A 21,032-nucleotide genomic window follows, 5' to 3' on the forward strand; every position below is an offset into this window, starting at 1 on the left:
CGTGGAACACTTCCATGGTTCTTCTCCATATCATTCAATGCAGAAGTATCACCATTCCCAGGAGTTTACGAGCCTTGCTTTCGTGCGTTTGCCTCTTCTTTTCCGTAGCACGCATCGTCGGTATCTTCTTGCACCTGTCGCTATCCATACACGATTACTCGATCCCTCCATCTCACGATTCCTTCTATTGTACAATCCTTTATCTGGCTCCACTAGAGACATCATGCAACAAACAAGTTCTGCCTTTACCTCCGATGCAATGGATGGAATTCTATCTTAACCTCTTCGGCTCCAGGTAACACTGTAAATGATAGAATGTTGTGAATAGAATAGTATTCAGAGAAAACGAAGGAAGGGAACAGCATCCAAGATGATATTCACCACCTATCCAGCATTCTCTCACTTCTCGTTCATGACATGGTGTATTCACTCCCTATTAGTGACTGACCTCTATTGAGTTACCTCTCACTTCTCATTCATGACTTTGTATTCACTCATTGTCCGCAGCCTGCCATTCACCGTTGACAACTTTGGGTGCCTTCCAAGGTTGGGCTCAGTCTATAAAAGCCCCCACTCCCACCATCCTTCCTCTCTTCTTCCTCTTCTTCTTCATCAATCTCAATGATCACTCTTCATCAACTCTTCAACTCAATTCTACCTACAGCTGACAGACCTTGTATATACATACTCATTCCTTCTTGTCTACCCTGAACTCATGTATACTCCAACTCTTGTGACCCACTTGTGCCCCTGCCTTCGGTGAAGCTGCACATTCTCACAACAAGAGTCTGGATCCAGTTCTGACACGTTTCATCTAGTTTTCAGCTCTTGTCACCTGAGAATCGCGATCCACTCCTCCATCCTCCGTGATACTGCAGTGGTCCGTGGGGCATGACTCTCAAAAAACCTCAACACCTTTCATCCGATTTCAATTTTCGTCCAAATAACCGACGATCTACTCTCTTCAACGTAGCTTAAGGGAGCTTGCTTTCATGATGACCATCACATTCAACTTTTCCAACGAACTGGAGGGAAATGAGACTTGGTATGATGGCTTCGAGTCACATAAAGTGGACATATCTTCCCTCAATCGGAAGAGTATGTTACAGCTTCGAGCTCGTTCTTGGACACTTCACCAGTACCAGATTTTCTCCCAGGATGTTGTGTGTGGACTCATGTTCTGGTATGCTGGTGGGAAAGAGCCTACCCACATTCATTCTTGTCCCGATGCGCAACTGAACCTTTTTATCTCTGGTGGTGTGGAGATTCCCCACTTGGGACTCAATTTGCGCCTGAGATACAAAGACAATCCGAAATCGAAAAAAGATCAGGAGCGTTGGAGGGCACTAAACTTAAAACGGTAAACCTAACCCGATACAGTAATTCACAGGTCCGCCGTTTACAACAACAATGAAACTCACAAGCGCGCCCGAAAACCGACAGCATAATCATGCGCAACCTCATCCAAGCCATAATGATGCAATTTCTGACTATTCACAACGAGCCTTCATATAAGATTCTTGTCAAATCAGTTATTCCTCAGTACTATAGGGTTCTGATTCAGGTATTTGATAAATCCATTATGTTCTGATCCATCCTATGAACAACTGTAATTTGCAAGTCTAACGCTCTCATATGATTAGCCCGATGTTTATTGTCGCAAGAGATGTGTTGAATCCCTCCAGCAGATTCACAGGTCTAACGAGCAAACCGAAAGTCAATTCTGTACAAGATGGTAAGTTCTTAGGCACTAAAGGTATTTATCCATGGATGCTCTACAGCGCCGACGTACCTCTTGTTAGTCAATACCGGATTTTCACGCAAGTAAAGCTCTCTTTGCTCGCTTGTCATGGCATCCCATTTTGCGACGTTTCTCCTGTATACCAGTTAGCAGAGGTGCTCTATATTTATATTTGCGAGTTCTGAAACTGTACCTGTTCCACCAGTCGTAGTAGAACTTGGCAAAGATGAAAAGGAACCCGCTGACGACAGCCAGCGCAATAAGGACTTTGTTTCCATTTTTGTAGTATGGCGCATCCTTTTCTTGGTACACCTATTCAGGATTGTTAGTATCCCAAATGGTTTTGTTCAAGACCATTGGTAGCCCAGAATAAGGACTGGAACCCACATTAGCACCAGCAATGTTGCTCAATTGTACAGACATATTATACAAGGCAGAAGCAACAGTGCGAGTCCGCACAGATCCGGCATTTCGAGAAGTCAACGCCACCACAACAGGATGAATGCTCGGCCCACCGACAAGAAGCGTAAGTATCGCCCAACGGGGCCAGGGCATGCTTTTCTGAGGAAGCAACTCTAGCGCAATCAGGAGGACTATGTTCCAGACTTCCACTCCCACTCCCCAAAGCAGGCGCTGATTTGTACGCTCTGCAATCCAGGTAATAGCTATCAAGGTGATAATTGCTAGGACAGCTGATGGAATTGTCAACAAGTTGGTTTGGAACGTTGTGAATCCCTGAGATCGCAGCTGTAGCGTGAGGTAGCTCTGCGCCGGATGGGTGGGTATCAACCAGATTAGACCGAGGGCATAAATGGGCCACATATGGTAATCTTTGAGCGACTCCCAAAAGCGCCGTGGGGTCACTGCTTGTCGATTGTGCATACTGCCCTTACTAGGATCGTCCCGAATGACGCGGTTCACGATGATCTTCTCTTCGTGCTCCGTAAACCATCCGTTCTTTCCGCGTAATCCTCCCTTGGTTTGCACGGGTGACGCTGGCATCCAGAATGCAGCGATAATTCCAATCACACCAGTTATAAGACCTTCGTACGCAAATAGATATCTCCAGGCACCGCCGCCGTTGGCGTCGGTGATGTGTAGGAAGCCAAAGGCTAGGAAGGAACCAATAATTCCGGCAACAGTGTAGGAAATCCAGAAACAGGTCAGTCTTTTTGGCAGCTCATTAGATTTGTAGAAGAAAGACAAGAAAAGGATTGTGTCAGGTATACTACAAGCTGCCGTTAGTCCCATCTTAAGATTTTGTGAAATATGAATACTCACAAGCCGCCTTCTAAGAATCCTAGGAGAGCTCGACAGGCCAAATAAGAGCCGCGCCCTTCCAAAAAGGCCTGACAAGCCGCGACCAGGCTCCAAGAAACAATTTGCATAGGGATCCAACGGTCTGGGCCGATTCTCTTGGAGAGTAACTGGGAGGGCATCTCCGCCAACAGGAAGCAGACCAGAAAGACCGTCTGCCCCAAGTTGTAATCGTTGCTGGTCATCCCTAGATCTTCTAGAAGTGTACTTGCCAGTGCCTGGCCGATGTTGCCCCGATCCAGCTGCAATGCAAAGAAGGTCACGCAGGCAAACGTGCAGACCCGAGCATCGATCTATCCATGTTTTAGGTGATTGGCAATTGAGGTCGTGACAGGGAATGTAACCGACCTTCCTGACAATCTTTTTCTCTTCCTTTTCCGTCCATTGGAAATTGGGATCCCAGCGATGGAGTCCCTCGTAGCTGTCGATTGGCCGGTAGAAGTGATGGCCCTCTCCGGCCTCGAACGTACCTTCTCCTTTGTGATGATCATTCTTCTGCCACTCTTCGTCCGAGCCATCTGCACTACTGGCAGAAACCCGTGCTGTCTTTACTCCATCTATAGACATCTTTTCGGAATGCAGGAAGAGACCCTGTCAAAAACTGATTGTGAAGAGCATCATAAAACAGTCTACTTCGACCTTTTTATTTCTATAAGAAGTATGCGTTGCCGCAATGACCGTCACGCAATTCTGCCCTAAGAGGAGTTGTCATGTTGTGCCTGTAGGCGTGAATGAGACAATCGCAAAATAAACGACCTAGTCCTAGAAGAACGTTTGACCTAGGCTGTTAGCGTTAACAAGACTGCCATATCCTGTAATGACTAGTTATAATTTGCGGAATAATACGCAGACTTGTCGGCGTATCTCTGGAGGCGGGGTCCAAGCGAGTTGCATCATTCGGGGATTTAGACACGCCATCTGGACTAATATCTTCATTGTTGTCATTGGTTCCTCGACTTCGCTTAAATATGGTCGCTTTATGCTTATTTCGTTTTGAGATTCACCTTCGGGCGCAAGCATTGCGTGATGCCTGAAGGACCTACGTGCTCATCCACGAAAGTTTATATCCTGGATGAGGATACGCTCATCGTCAACTCTTCCAAGGTTTCTTGTCTATAATTCTTATCAGTCTCGGTAGCATGTCAGTTGGCTGTATTCTCCAAATACCTTAGGCAAGGTTTCTTTCTGGTCCAATCGAGTGAAATCTTTACGTAGAAGGTCCCACAATGGCTTCCGAGGTAGATGACGATGCAGAAAAACGTAAAGATGTCCAAATTATATTGCGGCAGTCTTCCGATCAAGCATTTCAGCAGTCTGTGGTAGTACTTTTGATACTCTTGGGCGGTTCGGTGTCCTCTGTAGGTGCGGACAGTAAAACCGTAGAGGGGGGTGGGGGACAGGGCCCTATCGAAATTGTGTCAGCCATGTCTTCTGTCAATATGTTAGCTCGTCGTAATATAGGGAATTGAAGGGTAAGCAGGAACTAATTTGTATAACCTTGGAATCCCATGGTAGATTCAAAGATAAGTTGTTATTCATTCCAAGGTTCCAAGGTTCTATCACACGATGGAAGGTGGACATCAATAGAAAGCCAGGATGGAGAGAGACGATAGCAGACGATAGCAGTCTGCTCTTTCCTTGGTTCCTTCCACGTGAGCTCAAATGGGGAAGGGGCGTGTGACCTCGGGATGGCATATCTCCTGGTCTCCCTAGGGCGTTCCCTCCAAAGTTCTTTCAGATTCATCTCTGGCTGGGTATACCTATTCACTCCCTTTTTTGGTGTCCGTGCTGATCATGCAAAATCGTACAATTCGCAGTTGAGATCGTCGAGTATTCTTGTTTATTACTAAAAGCCGTTAGTGCCTTAGTGTTTTGAATCGCGCCCCTTCTGGGCGAGCTCCCACATTTCTTTTCTCGATACCACATAGCAAAATACTCACATAAACAATTGAGTGCCCATTACAAAGCCGGTTACGCCACTCATCAACGGTGATGGGCATGGCGCACTTGAGGCGCCATCACTTGAAAGAGTGAGCAATCGCCACACTCGTGAGCACATGATGGACTTGGTCAAATGAACATATGGAGGGAATTTGGCATTACCGAAGTATCCGAGTTTTATTCAGGTTGAAGACGATTTTGTTGGGGTCCGAGCTCGATGGGAACTGCCGTTCTTTGTCTCTCGGAGATATCGAGGGACCCGGTAGGAACGTGGTTTCTTTGACACCCTTGACCTTTCGGTTAGCTGTGCAATAATCATGATTAACCCTTTCATCCCACAACCTTTTTATTGAGCCACCGCATCGATGGGGGGTGGGCTGATGCCCAGATGGGATAGATGGAGAGACCAAGTAGGTCGTATGTGGGATAGCCCAGAGATACATCAGCTCCGTCCGGCGTGAACTGTATTAACTATTAGTTTCATTTTCCGAGCAAGCAATCAAATGACTAATGAACTGGTCTTAGGTAGGAGTTTGTATGCCAAGGTCTATGGTGGACGGGTTCTTGGTTCTTTTTTGGCACCACCTCCAGACTGCACGATTCCGATTGTCGCTCAGGGCTGGCTGGGTTCATGATTCGTGCGTGGAGTGAACGATGGTGGCGTCAATATTGCAGGCCGAGCTCCTTCCGTTTGAGTAAACTGCACATGGCTCAAGATATCTGACTTGATATCCTGAAAGAATCTGGCCAATGTTTCTGTTGGTCGCGCCAATAAAACTCAGCTCGGCGAAAGTTATGTGGAGGGTGGCCAGACCAGACTAATAAGAACAACAAAGAATAATATATCTAATCTCACGGCGATATAGTTATACAGTCAATATATTTGTGATGTCTCGTCGTTTGCCATTTATCCAGGACTCCTACAACTAAATCTAGTAATAATGGCGGAGTTTGACGACCAACACAGTCGAGTTCCCGAGTCGGTCTTTTTAGTGGGTATCCAAGCTAACGACATGATTGTTTTGGCATAAATAACTAACCTCATACTAATAGGGCGTGCTATGGGCTCTCACAGGCACATCGTTTCTATTTGTCATATTCCGCATTTATGCCCAACTTGCCTCATTCCGTCGAGTATTCCTAGATGGCTACCTTGTTGTCTTCGCATGGGTCATTATGCTCACAGCCGCAGTCATCTGGCAAGTCGAAGGGAAGGTCCTTTACGAGTTGTATGCGATCAGCACTGGGACAAAGCCATTCAATCTTGAATTCCTACCGAGGTACAATACATTCATGCGATTCAATGCTCCACTTCAGATACTATTCTATTCGGCGCTGTGGTGTGTCAAATTCTCGTTCATGGCACTCTTCTATCGAATCAGTGCCAAGGTCAGGTCTCTCCGTATCTGGTGGTTCGTGGTCCTTTTCTGTACAGCGAGTGTCTACATTGCATCGGTGGCCGATATCGAATACAAATGCAGTTTGGGAGGGTTGGAGTATATCATCAGTGAGAACAACTGAACTCGAATCCGATTGATTTACCCTGACACTGAACTACGCAGCCCAATGCCCCCAGCCTCATCACGTTCATTACGAGAATCGCATGTTTTGGGCCAACTGTGCTGGAGACGTCATCACAGACTTGATGAGTGAGTTTACTGCAAATACACCGACATTTTGAGGGAGACCTTTAAACTAACAATATTCCTCTCTTTAGTCCTGTCCATTCCCTTCCTTGTGCTATGGAAGACACGAATCTCGCTGCGAAAAAAGCTCATTTTGCTCAGCATTTTCTCCGCAACTAACTTCATCATGGTCACCGCTATAATCCGGGTGACAGTCGGGATGAACTATGACCGTCAGATGAATATCGACTGGCTATGTTTCTGGAGCTTTGTTGAGGTGGATGTTGGTATGTTATCTCAAGCCTTCGTCAGGTTGTCGTCCTAATACTGACCTTCACTTGGTAGCGATTATTGTCTCCTGTGTCGCCTCCCTCCGACAACTCTTCGTCGCCTCACAAAATCAGAGCTCGTCTGCTAAGGCTGCGTACCATGATACAAACGAACCCATTTTGAAAAAGTCGAAGGAGGGGTCTAGCCAAGATCTGTCGCGGTCTGTGGGGGATGTCGAGTCACCCGCAAATGACGAGGCGCCCATGTCGCCCCTGAGCATTGTACACGTTCGTCAAGATTTTGAAGTGACTCGTGATAATGCAAGTCAGTCTGCTAATGGTGAGAAGGCATGCAGACCCCAGACGAGCTTTGACTAGTTTAGAAATTTCCATTTCTATGCTTCTGAGCATACATCGAACCCGTTCATCTTCAGCTTTGTAGAGCTAATCGAATACCTCAATGACATTAGAGCAAATTCAACGAATAGATAGTTCCAATTCTTCTAGGGCACTTAAATACTAGACTTAGCAATACTAATTGGCGTCTCCCAGGCGATTGTCTGGGTGCGCATTGCAGGCGAGCAAACGTACTAAGTTATTGTTCAATAGAAGGTAGGGCAGTCTCCAGGGCCTCCCGCAAATTCACAGGCCGGAAGGGCTTTGACTCTCAACTTTACGGCGTTTCGCTTTTCGCTTTTCGCGCTTCACCACCTCCTACGTTTCGCAGGGCCCTTCGCCTAGAGCACTAGGATTATCTGTGACTCAGAAAAATTTTCGCCCACTCTTCAAAGGATACATCTACCACTAGAGAACCATCGACTTCTCTTAGGGAAACAGCAAAATGTACATTCCTATTGAATTGCAGTCGCAAATCCTCCATGAGGCTCTCGAGATCTGCCCACTCCAGGATTTGTGGAAATTGAGTACAGTCAATTGTATGGAGCCTTCCCTGTCTGTCCAATTCACGCTAACAAATGATTCCAGTCTACTTTGCAAGCGAGGTTGAGGCCTTCTTGCTAGGGCGCGTTAAATTCTGCGACGCTGTCACCCCTTCGACCACCAACGCTGAGCCCGAAATCCGCCAAATCCGGTGGAAAGATCTTCCTTATGACATGAAACGTGTCTATCTCCGCCGCAAGCTTCAGATCCATGGTTACAGCCAATGTGGATGGTCGAGCCTGGTACATAGGATACTTGACCTCCCTCATCAGGGAACCGAAACTCGTATCAACCAGCTCATTGATGGATACCTATGTGGCGGGTACACCGGATATCGCAAACTGCTCGACCCTGCCTTGTATGCAGCAAAACAAAACGAACCCGTCTCTGCTCGCCGAATCAAAGCAATGTATTGGCCACCCGAGGAATTGCAAATGACATCGAAGTATGCCATAGCAGCGAGTGCCATTCAAAGAGGAGACTGTATCCAGCTGCAGAGACTCCTTGATCAAGGAATCCACATTGCAGGCTACAGTGACCGACTGGCCCTTGTTCCGCTCGATGTCGCTGCCAAAAAGGGATCTAAGGCGACCATAGAGCTACTTCTAGCACATGGTTGTCCAATGACGTATCGCAGTCATAAGGATCGTCATAACTCCATGTTTGATGAGACCAGAGTCACGGACACGATGGCGGAAAGTGGCAATGACATCGGGTTAAAGGTGTGGATTGAGTACTTGGTAAAGGAGGGACCAATGTATCCGAAGCTTTTGAAGCGGACGATGGTAAGGGGAGTTGTGGGTGGGCATGTTGAAGTTTTGAAGCTTGTCCAGGAGAAGTACGAAGCCCTGTACGGTAATCCTGGATGGGGTCCTCATATGCTTGACCAGGCCATCAGGTCTGGGTCATTGGACGCAATTAAGTATCTGTTCCATCGAGGTGAGGTGGATGCGCACACGCGAACAAGCCCGTCAGACAGAAGGCCGCTTTTGAAACTGCTGCATGAATGTCCAATTCAGAAGAGACCAGATATTGTTAGGTTTCTTCTTGAAAATGGGGCACATCCGAATGGGAATAACCCGCCCAAGAAAAGAACACCCTTCGAAGTGGCCGTCAAGGAAGAAGATTTTGAATCTGCGTCAATTCTATTGAAGTATGGAGCAGCTGTCAACTTCAAAAGGATGATGCCCTTGCTACTGAAGAGTAGCGAGCAGACCTGTGCCGCTTTGACTCAGCTGTTATGGCCTGGAGACAGTCGCCGAGTATACGAGTGGGGAGGAAAATTATATGCTCTCTGTCGTGAGGCGAAGATGATAAACAATGTTGAGGATGTTTTCTTGGAACTGGGGTGGAGCGAACAAGATGTGAAAGGCTTGGGGATTGATCATTTTATCGATGTATGGTAGTGATACCTTGATGTGCGGCTGGGGTAATGGATTGTTACTTGAGGTCAAGAGTGAGATCCAGGATACCAGGCTTTAAGGATATGTTTAACCTTTCAGTCTACCTATTGACATGCATAGGAACTTCCCAATGAGAAAACGCAGATTTATTATTCTATGGCAACGAAACTGTCCGTAATCAGTGGGTGCTTCTCAATGGCATCATGAAAGCTCCCATCAGAGCTGCAAGCACTCCCGGGATCCTGCAACTCATCGAAGGCTGAGTTGGATCGGGGTAGACACCATGAAAGGAAGTCCGAGTCAAGAAGTGTCGGAGACGTCGCCTTCTTCAGTTCTGGCACCTGGTTAATAACACTTAGTAGTTCATCAAATGCCAATGCCAACTTTTCCGTAAAATCCGGACGCTGCTTTAGGTGATTTCCAAAATCACCAAGAGTGTATAGCTTGTCGTACTTTCTTCGGAAATGATCCGTCGCCGCCAAAATTTGGAGTGTGGCAGGATCAGCGTATAGTGCCGCGATCTGCAAAAGGTTCGGGCCTTTCATACGGGGGCAGATAGAGTACTCATGCCATCGATCAAGGAACAACCGTAGAACATTATGACTGTTGTACATAATTGCGGTGGTCAAAGGTGTTGATCCATCAGTCGATACTGAGTTGATGTTTGCGCCATATTCCAATAATAGCATAGCAAACCCAGCATTATCAATCCTTGCCGCATGGATAAGACCGGTCTTCCCGTCATTTCCACTTGCATCCACATCTGCGCCAAAGTCGAGCAGAGATTTCAGAAGCAAAATATCAGTAGCATTTCGGGTAGCGCAATTGAGTGGACTGCCCTTCCTTTCACCGCTAGGATGACATAAATCCGGCTGTGCTCCCGCCTCTAGGAGTAGACGAACGGCAACAGTGTGGCTCTGAGAAGCTGCATTTGACAGAGGACCTGATAATTGAACATCGACAATGTTCGGATCTGCGCCGTGACTAAGAAGTGTGACAATGGCTCGCGTATCCCCTCGGGCGGCTGCCCAGGCCAACGCAGTGCGACCCATGGCATCAACAGCATTAATATCCTGGGGACTGCGGGTTATCTCGTCCTCCAGACTTAACATTGACAAGCCAAGCACAATCCTATGGGTCTTCGTAAACCTTGCTTCGTCTATGAAATCTTCAAGATAACCGTTTCTTGCGATGATCCGAAGGGCACCAACGGCAGTCTCAGAAAGTCCACCTTCGAGAAGAAAATGACAAGCTTTGTTTCTTGGGCTATTGTCACTGGCAGATATTGGTCTGTATTCTGCGTCTGCACCTGCATGGATCAAAAATTCGCAAGTCTCATACTGTTTGCCGTAGAGGGCCCACCGAAGAACGGAATACCCGCGAGAGGTACTGACATCACGTGGAGAAGCCAATCCCTTGCTGAAGAGATATTTCAGGCCGTCGATGTTTCCATTCAATGCGAAGCTGACACATTGTGCGGTGTCAGGTACCCTCCGTATCGTATCGAGGTGTAGCATTGTTCCCACATTGGGTTGGTACCCAACTTGCAGTCGCACGATTGCAGATGACAGAGATGTGAAGGGAAACCAGTACTCAAGGCTGACTTGCCTTGCCCGTGATTTACTGCATGCATGCGTATTACACTTTGGGCTGAAATAAGGGAGTCCGGCGTAGCCAACAAAAAGCTGCCCGAAAACACGGTTGACGAGTGTGGGACTTGTGGCTTTCTGGTGTGAATGGCAAGAACATGGGCAGCCCGAGCGGCAGGTAACGGAAAATGGAGCGACACGAATGCCTATCCCTTCGGAGGTTGGTGTCGCCAGGGCTACATTCTTTTCGGATGAGGATGGAAGCTGCGTTCGAGGAGTGGACATATGGTACGATGATCCAACTTGGGTAAACTGGCTTTCTTGGACTTGATGTGACTGGGTCAGTAGCATCTCCTCAACTCTGGCTATACGTTGGTCGACGGCAGCAAGTCCATTCAGAAAGTTGCTCTCTAAAGCGATCTGCTGTTGCGAAGATTCAAATGTGACAGCCGAGATTGCCTCGATGTCCAAGCGGATCTTTGTCATATCTTGCCTATTTGGAACTTGTCAATAGACTTCACCCTTGTGCCAAAAAGATAAATTTGACTCGGTGGACATACGAGTTTGAAGCACCAAGCATAACATTTAGATTGGCCTTGACGGTTCTAATATCCTCTTGAAGAGCCTGCAGACGACTTTGTTCTTTTCGCCAAGCATGTGCCCTGGAAATCGACATTCTTGACGCGCGACAGGCCACAGTCAGCTGACAAACAATGTCTTTGATTTCAAGTAGCTTTTTATTCGCTTGGTGCAAAAGATGGGGGATAGCCGAGAATTGGGTTTCCGGTAAGAACGCTCGGCTTTTGATGAGCAAGGAGACCTGAAGAAGCACGAGGTTGAGATCTGCGACTTCATTGTTGACCGCGTGAAGGCGCCCTGGAAGGCTTTCACAAAGCGCCCGTAGGTCTGACAGAGCGGAACAAGTTTGAGTGGCAAGTGTTGCGATGGCGATCACACTCGCCCCAAATGAGAGTGGATCCATATCAGAAATATAAGCTTCCAACGTTGGATGAAAGATGTTACAGACTATGTGGAATGTCTTTCGAATAAGTATCCATAAATATAGGTAAGAACATGGGATGGGTCCCTGGGCTTAACGCTGGGCGGTGGAGGTCGTGGACTTTTGCTTTGGGCGCTAATATCGTTATCTCCAACCGCCATGGATTACTCCACATAGCGGTCTTGATTGGATACGATCGTGACTTGTATGCATGTTTGGCTTCATGTTACCTGGAGGCTTTCCGCGCCAACGGTCTAAAAATGCCCTAATAAATAAAGATCCTGCCATCTTTTTCACTACTCATCTTTCCACTAAAAAAAATAAAATAACCGTAAAGTGAATGGGGGACTATTGCTATGAAACGTTGACATTTAGTCCTTTGGTTTACCTGGACCGACGGTTCCCAAATGCCAAATGTGGTAACATACGTTCCTTCTGATATTCTTAAAAGTACCTAGTCAACATAGTGCATCTTCGGTGTGAAATTCTGGTACATGTCGCCAACCGCTCTACCTCGGTACTCTTCGAAGGTTACGAGTCACCCGTGGACGGTACGGTACGGACGGCCCCGCTTTCCCCGCTCCTTAGTCATCCATGGATCTCAGGGAGGGTCCATGGGCGAAAGGCGAACAACCCGTGGATTCAACATGCGAGCCTCTGAATCTTAAGACATAAGGTTGAGGAACGGAGTTTGATATACGTCTACGAACAAGTTCATCGTCTTTCCTCGGTCTCGACATGCGATTCGGTCGGGATTTCCACCATCACACGGTCCCAGAATGGGCATCACTTTATGTCCCCCTATGACTCGGTGAAGGGCGCATTAAACTTGGCAGTCGGGCAGTCAATTGATGCAAAAGTTGAACCAGACTTTTCAGGTTCGTAAGTTCATTCGTCTGCCCGGAACACTTTCTAATAGTGAAAGTAGAAGTGTACACGCTCCTCGACGATAGCATCCAGTCCCTCGGCAAATTCCACCATGAAAGCTGCAACTTTCTGATGACAAGACAAGCAAAGCTTGAGATGAAATTTGAAAAGTTACTCCAAGCAATTCTCTTCTCGGGCCACAAGGAGGATGATTTTTATGAAGTGAAGATCTTCCTGGAAGTCGTCAAAAAACTACACGATGATTTTGAGAAGCTTCAAGATTACTCTCGGTTAAATCAAGAAGCTATCCAGAGACTTTTCACGAAAATAGAGAAGCTGGGCGGTTCCGAGAGCCTACTTTATCGAAAACAAAATTCTAAGTGGGCAAAATCGCAAATTGACCTTCGTACACAATGTGCGAACTTCATAGGCCAGTTCGAGGGTCTAAGGACTAGCGTCATTGAAAGGTCCCCTGATGGGTACCGACCCTCCACAATAAAGGACCTGGTCAGTAAATTCAAATCGGATGACCTGTCAAGCCTCGTCGCTCAATATGCGGCCCTATATCGCGCAATCAGAACCGACGAGCCTTCAAGTTTGGCCCATCCGCTCCATGCTCTTTTGCGCGATCCGTCTTCAGAGCAAGCCTCCAATTCCTTCCTTTATGAACTGGCGGGGCTTGCAGCAACCTGCCACTCTCAGCTTTGCTTTCGATATTTGTTATCAGAAACGTTCACCATGAATGGTGTTGTATTGGATCACGATTTGCTGAATCATGTCATTATCATAGAAGGGGAACTGTGCCTTACACACGCAAACAATGACTTGAAAGTAAGCATCGAATCCGGCAAGAAGAGACACGCTAGCCTGTTTGATATTGCGATTGAATATCTTGCCTCTCGTAAGGAAGACGTTTTGTCTGCGCAAGACACGTTTGGCCGTCTTAGCCTTCATTATGGGGCACTACACGGCATGGATTTCATATGTCAATCAATTTTGGATTATTCTCATGTCTGGGGCTTGGGCTCCGCGTCGAGGCTAATCCTAACACCGGACTGGCAAGGATTTACGCCATTTCACTACGCGGTTATTGAAAACCACGTAGGCGTTGCCAAAATATTTCTGGAAACTTTAATTTCAGAAATTGAATCCGGACAGGTGGCTCAAACCGAAAGACTGTTGGAAAGTCTGAGTGATATGTTGATCCTCGCTATCAGATATCAGCATGATGGGATTGTGTTCGTCCTCACAAAAATATCCTTTGACCTTCACGGATGTTCGCTGTATGGAGAGTCTGCGCTATATGTTGCCGCTCAGATCGGCCGTAGCGACTATGTGAGCGTGCTGCTGGAACACTCCAACGCTGTGTATATAGACACCGCCGAAAAGGTGCATGGGTGGAATCCATTGTTTATCGCTTGTGTGGAAGGCCACCATACCATTGTCGAGCTTCTTCTGCAAGCAGGAGCTAGTCAGGATTTATACGATCATCATGGTTGGACCGCTAAGGAACATGCTGCTTTGAGGGGCCATCTCCATGTCGCTGAGATGCTGAAACCATGGGATACTGGCCACCTTACTGGTGGACCTGCCGGTATGCCGCTGAAGTCCAAGTCTGCCGCCAGGTGTCGTCTTTCCATGAGCAAAAATCATGTCATTGTCAATCTTGGTTCTTTGCGTAACGGCAAGCATGTCGAAGCTGTGAACTTGAGAGGTTCCTCGCCGGACAATTCACCTTACCCAAAACATCTCACTTCGATGAATATGTCAATTTCAGTTGAGGATACTTCACAGCGGGTAAAACTGCCCATACTGAGCGATATGGTTAATGAACCATTTGTTTTTCCTGTCACTAACCCCAGTGAAGCCCGCCTAGCTTTCAAGCTTTACGCTATAGACTCATCGTGTGAAAAGTGCGAGCTAATAGGCAGTGCTGCTTATTTACCAGAGAGCGATAAAGACTGCTTTGGAGCGAATCGTGAGAGCCTCGTCAGAGAGCGAACTGTCCCGATTCTGGAGAAGAGTACGATGGATATTATAGGAACCGTCACTTTCACCTTCGTCATTGCTAAGCCATTCATGGGCTCAAATACTCCCCCATTGATGAAACAGAAACTCTCGGCGGAGGGCCTACAACTTGTCGGTCATAGAGGTACCAACTCCATTTAATCGGCACTTTACATCGCGATATACAGAATTGCTGACAGTAGAAAGGACTCGGTCAAAACACTGCCAGTCACAGTCAGCTTCAGCTAGGAGAGAATACCATAGAGGTATATTCACCAATACCCCGAAACCCTGTCATCCTAACATTTGGAATAGTCTTTTCTTTCTGCTGCCAGGCTTGGCGCTTCGTATGTTGAGGTAAGAAGCTCCAACGCATCGAGTAAATATATTGCTTGCATTCACTAATATTTAACAGTTTGGTAATGATCCATTCAAGTGGAACGCTCCTTTCGCCTTTGCTAACATGCAGCCAGATGTCCAGCTCACTAGAGACCTTTTACCTATTATTTATCACGACTTCTCGTTGAGCGAATCTGGAACCGACATCCCTATTCATGATCTCAGTCTCGAACAGGTCCGTCTCTTCGAACTTTAACATTTTCTGCCTCTAACCTTTCAAGTTTATGCACGCGAGTGAACTTCAATCCCCAAGGGCGAACCAATGTCGGTGCTCGGAAGGCCAAATCCACAGGGCCTATCACATGGGCCGGGCAGGAGAAGAGTCCGTTCACGTTCATTAACAAGGGACCAAGAGCGAGAGACTGTGCAAATCCGGGACAGAATGAAGCACACCGTGGACTTCAAGAACAAAGGGTTCAAGCCGAATACAAGGGGGGATTCCGTGCAGGATTCTTTCACCACGCTGGAAGAGCTTCTTACGAAGCTGCCTGATTCAATCAGCTTCAATATCGAGATTAGTATGTTTCTGGTATCCGAATGAGCACTCGGCTCGCCTTATGGGCTGAAATCTAACATGGATAAAGAGTATCCCCGCCTTCATGAAGCTGTTGAGGCTGGCGTAGGACCAATCGCCATCGAGATCAACACCTTCATCGATCGAATACTTGCCCAGATTTTCCATGTCAGCAGTGGAAGGGCCATTATACTCTCCTCATTTTCACCTGAGATTTGTATTCTTCTAGCAAGTAAGCAGGATACATATCCTGTCCTGTTTATCACCAACGCCGGCAAACTACCGATGTCGGACATGGAAATGAGGGCTAGTAGTCTACAAGCTGCGGTCCGTTTCTCGAAGCGATGGAACTTGGCCGGTATTGTCTTCGCTTCCGAGACATTGATCCTGTGCCCGAGACTGGTGGGCTATGTTAAAAGATCAGGTTTGGTCTGCGGGTCTTACGGCTCTTTAAACAACGTCCCGGAGAATGCCAAAGTAAGTTCATAACGATTTGCCGTCCCATCTCAATATCACAGCTCATTTGCTTTAGGTACAACAAATAGCTGGTCTTCAGATTCTCATGGTCGATAATGTTGCCCTGATCGCATCGGCCTTGGGTAGGTCTTCCACATACCGGACAATGACATGAAAGCGACACCTGGAGATGATCGAAGAGATGGCGCTAATTTTTTAGCAGCTGCATGTGAATATCCGGGAAAAATTCCAACTCGTTTATCAGTTCGCATTGAGTGCCCAACTTCCACGCAGTTGTTTGAGCTTCATAGATTTAGACAAAAAAAGCAAGAGAAAAACCCCCAAAATCTTTTAACAGACCCACACCCACCGGCGTGTCTTGAACGCGGCTAGAAGGCGGCTAGAAGGCGGATCCTTTTCACTATGAAGGCTATCCTAGATGGGTCTTCTTAATATAAATTATATACCTAGGTAGTAAGCGTAACTCTTACAGTTTTAGTAATACTTGTTGAGATCCATTGATCACTCCATTCTATATCCATGCCTTATATTGCCGGCAGACTGGGCGCTTGTTTGCTTTTGCAGACCTCTATAAAAGGCCTTGGCTTTGCTAGTTTGAATAGCAAGAGTCCTTCCTTCGTCATGTTGCAGTCCCTAGTATGTGGCTCCAGAAGTACTATGTGAAGCACGCTACTATCACTAGTTATCCCATTATCCATCCGGTGCGGTGCATAAGCATTGAAGGAGTGCGTCGAGGTTAGATCAAGAGCGGTACGAAGCCACGGCATAGACATTAATTAGATAACTTCGGAGGGTCGAGGCAAAATCTATGGGCAAAAAAATCGACACCTGTGAGATTCGAACTCACGCTCCCGAGGGAAATGCCTAGGCTTACAATTTAATGCATAGCAGGGCATCGCGTTAACCACTCCGCCAAAGTGCCGGATTGATGAAATACTACGCTACTATCACTAGTTATCCCATTATCCATCCGGTGCGGTGCATAAGCATTGAAGGAGTGCGTCGAGATTAGATCAAGAGCGGTACGAAGCCACGGCATAGACATTAACCGGCCCCCCAATTTTTTTTTACCAAAAATGCGGACCCTCGCTTGCGAGGGTCCGCCACCCATATGAAAGGGATCACCCAAATGACAGTTTTTTCTATAGTTTCAATTTAACTAGCATTTACACCACCACCACACCACCACCACGTAGTAAATTAATTAATTTAAAAACAGAGATAGATGAATTGATCAATTTACTACTAGTATACAAAAGCAATTTATTTTCCACTGCGTTTTTTGGCCCTTCCATGCTTCCTGATTCCGACCAACACCTTCTTCCATTTCCGCTTCGTTTTTTCTTGGTCCGCTTCCTCGCTCAGTTTATATTCTTTTAGCTTTATATTTTTTATCTCGCTAGAGTTTATAATACCGGTAATCTGTGCATGACGACGAGAATTGTCATACCGGGCGTGGCGAGCTCCTATAATAGCTTCTATACGATCAAATTCCTGCTATAGCTAGTAGGCTAATATAGCCTACGCTTTAGCACCCTTTATAAGCTTTTCTAACCCCTCTTTAAACCGCTAAGATATAGGAGTATATTAATTAAGCCGGAGGCTTATTCTCCTGATTTTTTTTAGCGGTTTTTAGAGTGCTAAACTTAGTGTTTTATAATATTATAGAGGGGGTATCTAGCCGAGATAAATTATTATCGTAGGGGTTATACGAATCTAATTTATCTATAATAAGCTTAGAATTAATAGACTAAAGGCCTATTAATTTAAATCTAAGCTTAATAGTATATAGTTTAAAGGTTTTTCGACGGATTTCCCCTATTAAATATAGGAATTCATCTTTTAAAAATTTACGGCATCCACTTATTATTATAGCTTCGATAGCCTTACTATACTAGTATTTATATACGCTAAAAACTCCGATATCGAGAGGCTATAATATATAACTAGTATACGATAGTAAGAAGAATAAAATAATATTATTCTTTTTATAAAATTCGATAAACTAACGCGTTATATATAAACTAAAACGATCGTATAATACTAGCCTTTTTATACCTAATATACAACCGATAGTCTATTTATAAAATAGCTAAATCTACTAGTATACTAAGGTATTATTAATATAGCCGGTATCTATAATAGCGAGGTATTTATCTTCCTAAATAGTATTAAACTAGTATACTAATACTTATTTTACACTTAGTATAATAAGCGGCGGATATATAAAACTATCTATAGAAATAGCCTCTAAAATAGCGATAGATTCTCGATTTATGATAGAGCTATTGAATAGCTTCTTTTTTCGGATATCTAGTAATAATAAATTGATCTCTTCCGACACCGATTTAAAAGCTAGTTTCGTTAAAATTGTAGATATCTTATTAGCAAATTCCGTGCTTATAAATTATACGTTCGTAGTCTTTAAACCACCTTTATACTACTGATTTATTAAGAGTAGTAGCTCTTTCAATATCGAGAGCTTTCCGGCGTCGAACGTAGTACTCGGGGTAACGTTTAAGAAAACGTTTTAGCTAGTGATCCCCGATTTGTGGCGGGTTTGTATAGCTATCTTAGTAGTCTTCTTCGAGTATTAAATCTGCTGCTATAGCAATTTGGCGGCGGTTTATCGAGGCTCCGACCGTATCGAAGTATTCAATATATTCATTTAAAGCCCTCTCCTATATAGGAGTAAGCTTCCTACCATTAGATTATCGTTAAAAAAGCGATTTTCCACCTTTCTATCTTCTTCGGAGCCGGCCTTCGGGGACCGCGAATTCTCGCGCAGTTTTTGCAATATTAGGTTTAGATTGATCAGAGAGAGAGTCTATTGCTTTTTCAACCTGTATATCGATTTCTTTATTGGTTTTAGGCATGGTTGGTAGCGTGGTGGGGGATGAATGTGAAAATGGGAGATTTTTAAAAAAAAACTGTCATTTGGGTGATCCCTTTCATATGGGTGGCGGACCCTCGCTTGCGAGGGTCCGTATTTTTGGTAAAAAAAATTGTGGGGCCGGTTAATTAGATAACTTCGGAGGGTCGAGGCAAAATCTATGGGCAAAAAAATCGACACCTGTGAGATTCGAACTCACGCTCCCGAGGGAAATGCCTAGGCTTACATTTAATGCATAGCAGGGCATCGCGTTAACCACTCCGCCAAAGTGCCGGATTGATGAAATACTGTGTTCTTCTCGACGTGATATGAGAATTCGACGGCGGTATTATCACATGACCGCACCGCGAGACAGTGCGAAGTAATTGTGGCACCGCCTTAACCAACATACCTGGTGTTAGTGGGCCCCCTCAACAATAATTGACACAACAATAAAAAAATCGCGAATTAGGTACCTTCTATATGGTGTGCCCATACAAAAGATACAAAAGATACCAGATCAAAAATTTCTATTTTTCTCAACCCTCAAACTAGCTAGAGGAGAAATAAATAGCTTATATATAATAAAAGCGTGGTACGATCCTTTCGCTACTAATATTAATTAATATACGATTATAAGAAGCGATTATAACGGCACTATATATAAAAGTTGTAGATAGAGCTTAAATGTTAGATTACTTTAAGTACGCTTAATATTTCTTACCGATATTGGGACTAAATCAACCCAATTTCCTTTATAAGGAGATATATAGACCTATAATTTCTTTATCTGTGTAGGGGCCTGAGAAAGATAGATATTTTAGATCCGGTATCCTTTGTATCTTTCGTATGGGCACACCATATGATTTTATTGTTGAGTGGTATTTATCGTTGACTGGGGCCCATCAATACCGAGTGTGTTGGTGGCGATTATATGGTTTCTTCGGGCCACTTGAACCTTAAGTTCAAATAAAAAATTAACATATTCCACAAACGAGCTGCGCAGTCCGATACACCATAGTAAATGCGAATATGACAACTAGATATCTCACAACAATTGTCTATATAGGCTTTTTTTTTTTCTTTTTTTTTTTATAGTCTAATGCTTTTTTTCCCTATATAATCCATTCTTGCCCCTTTAAGAGGTTCAAGAAACGTCCCGTGTAAGTAAGAAATTAATATATATCTTTACATGGTTCAAGATGTAACTTTCGATACCATTACAATGCAAGTTTCCAATTCTTTCAGATCGATAAATTCTACTACAAATACTTATCAGCTATCGGTAAATAAAAAAGCATTGAAAATGGGTTGGACATTGATATATAAATCTAGCATATACTACATTTACTATGGTTGTATGGGACTACGCAGCTCGTTTGTGGAATACGTCAATACATTTGCAACTAGCTTCAGTGAGTAATCACCTATCTTCTAAGGTTGCATGCCTCGCGATGCGAACTTAAGGACAAAACAGCCTATATAATAGAAGAGACATAAAGAAAACGAATTATCGAATTATGTTCCAGCGGAGCGAGGTCACCTGCAATATCTCCTGCTTTTTGAGGTTTCTTCACTTCCCCTAGCTAGGTCGTGAATCTTGGACTGGGTTCCAGGCCATGCAATCGTTTTGTGTGGCTTTTTCTCGCATCCCGAGGAACATGCTAGCGGGCTCAACGCAGTTTCTTTCCGGTGACAACCGAAAGACGACGATGGTTAAAAGGCCCAAACCAATGGAATATTGATTATACATAGTACATGATATGCGGCAGAATAGCAATGACCTACCAGTCCTAGTGGATTAAAGGAGTTTGCAATGTTGCTGCCGAAGAGAAGTCATGGACGAAGCTGGCTGGCTATTAACATATTATTTAATATTTAAATTTTGCCACAATAGGACACTTTGGCGGAGTGGTTAACGCGGTGCCCTGCTATGCATTAAATGTAAGCCCAGGCATTTCCTTCGGGAGCGTGAGTTCGAATCTCATAGGTGTCGATTTTTTTGTCTCATCCCTCCACACACGCTCTGGTAGGAAATTACCCCTGTCAGCATCAAATATCCTCTCTATCTA

The 21,032-nt window shown here is 45.2% G+C and overlaps 5 protein-coding genes across 5 annotated transcripts; 3 read left to right on the forward strand and 2 right to left on the reverse strand.

Moving 5' to 3' along the window:
- Nucleotides 1–1,698: 1,698 nt before the first annotated feature.
- On the reverse strand, nucleotides 1,699–3,625 carry N7519_000515 (uncharacterized protein; the record flags this gene model as incomplete). The annotated part of the gene is made up of 6 exons (XM_057287293.1): nucleotides 1,699–1,723; nucleotides 1,793–1,876; nucleotides 1,935–2,053; nucleotides 2,129–2,969; nucleotides 3,023–3,351; nucleotides 3,407–3,625. The coding sequence occupies 6 exons, from the start codon at nucleotides 3,623–3,625 to the stop codon at nucleotides 1,699–1,701; spliced, it is 1,617 nt and encodes a 538-aa protein (XP_057153376.1).
- A 2,315-nt stretch (nucleotides 3,626–5,940) lies between these two features.
- Nucleotides 5,941–9,238, forward strand: N7519_000516 (ankyrin repeat domain-containing protein; the record flags this gene model as incomplete). Its single annotated transcript, XM_057287294.1, has 6 exons — nucleotides 5,941–5,991; nucleotides 6,053–6,506; nucleotides 6,562–6,648; nucleotides 6,717–6,911; nucleotides 6,970–7,233; nucleotides 7,878–9,238. The coding sequence occupies 6 exons, from the start codon at nucleotides 5,941–5,943 to the stop codon at nucleotides 9,236–9,238; spliced, it is 2,412 nt and encodes an 803-aa protein (XP_057153377.1).
- Nucleotides 9,239–9,384: 146 nt separating this feature from the next.
- On the reverse strand, nucleotides 9,385–11,806 carry N7519_000517 (uncharacterized protein; the record flags this gene model as incomplete). The annotated part of the gene is made up of 2 exons (XM_057287295.1): nucleotides 9,385–11,317; nucleotides 11,385–11,806. 2 exons carry the CDS (start codon nucleotides 11,804–11,806, stop codon nucleotides 9,385–9,387), a joined length of 2,355 nt encoding a protein of 784 aa, XP_057153378.1.
- Nucleotides 11,807–12,617: 811 nt separating this feature from the next.
- Nucleotides 12,618–15,293, forward strand: N7519_000518 (uncharacterized protein; the record flags this gene model as incomplete). The annotated part of the gene is made up of 3 exons (XM_057287296.1): nucleotides 12,618–12,702; nucleotides 12,744–14,830; nucleotides 15,114–15,293. 3 exons carry the CDS (start codon nucleotides 12,618–12,620, stop codon nucleotides 15,291–15,293), a joined length of 2,352 nt encoding a protein of 783 aa, XP_057153379.1.
- Nucleotides 15,294–15,479: 186 nt separating this feature from the next.
- On the forward strand, nucleotides 15,480–16,242 carry N7519_000519 (uncharacterized protein; the record flags this gene model as incomplete). Its single annotated transcript, XM_057287297.1, has 3 exons — nucleotides 15,480–15,615; nucleotides 15,682–16,088; nucleotides 16,144–16,242. The coding sequence occupies 3 exons, from the start codon at nucleotides 15,480–15,482 to the stop codon at nucleotides 16,240–16,242; spliced, it is 642 nt and encodes a 213-aa protein (XP_057153380.1).
- Nucleotides 16,243–21,032: the final 4,790 nt, after the last annotated feature.

The sequence above is a fragment of the Penicillium mononematosum genome, assembly GCF_028829835.1.
Source record: "Penicillium mononematosum strain IBT 11891 chromosome Unknown utg000001l:1.0-4488741.0:1.0-4491989.0, whole genome shotgun sequence".
In the NCBI taxonomy this organism is placed as follows: Eukaryota; Fungi; Ascomycota; class Eurotiomycetes; order Eurotiales; family Aspergillaceae; genus Penicillium; species Penicillium mononematosum.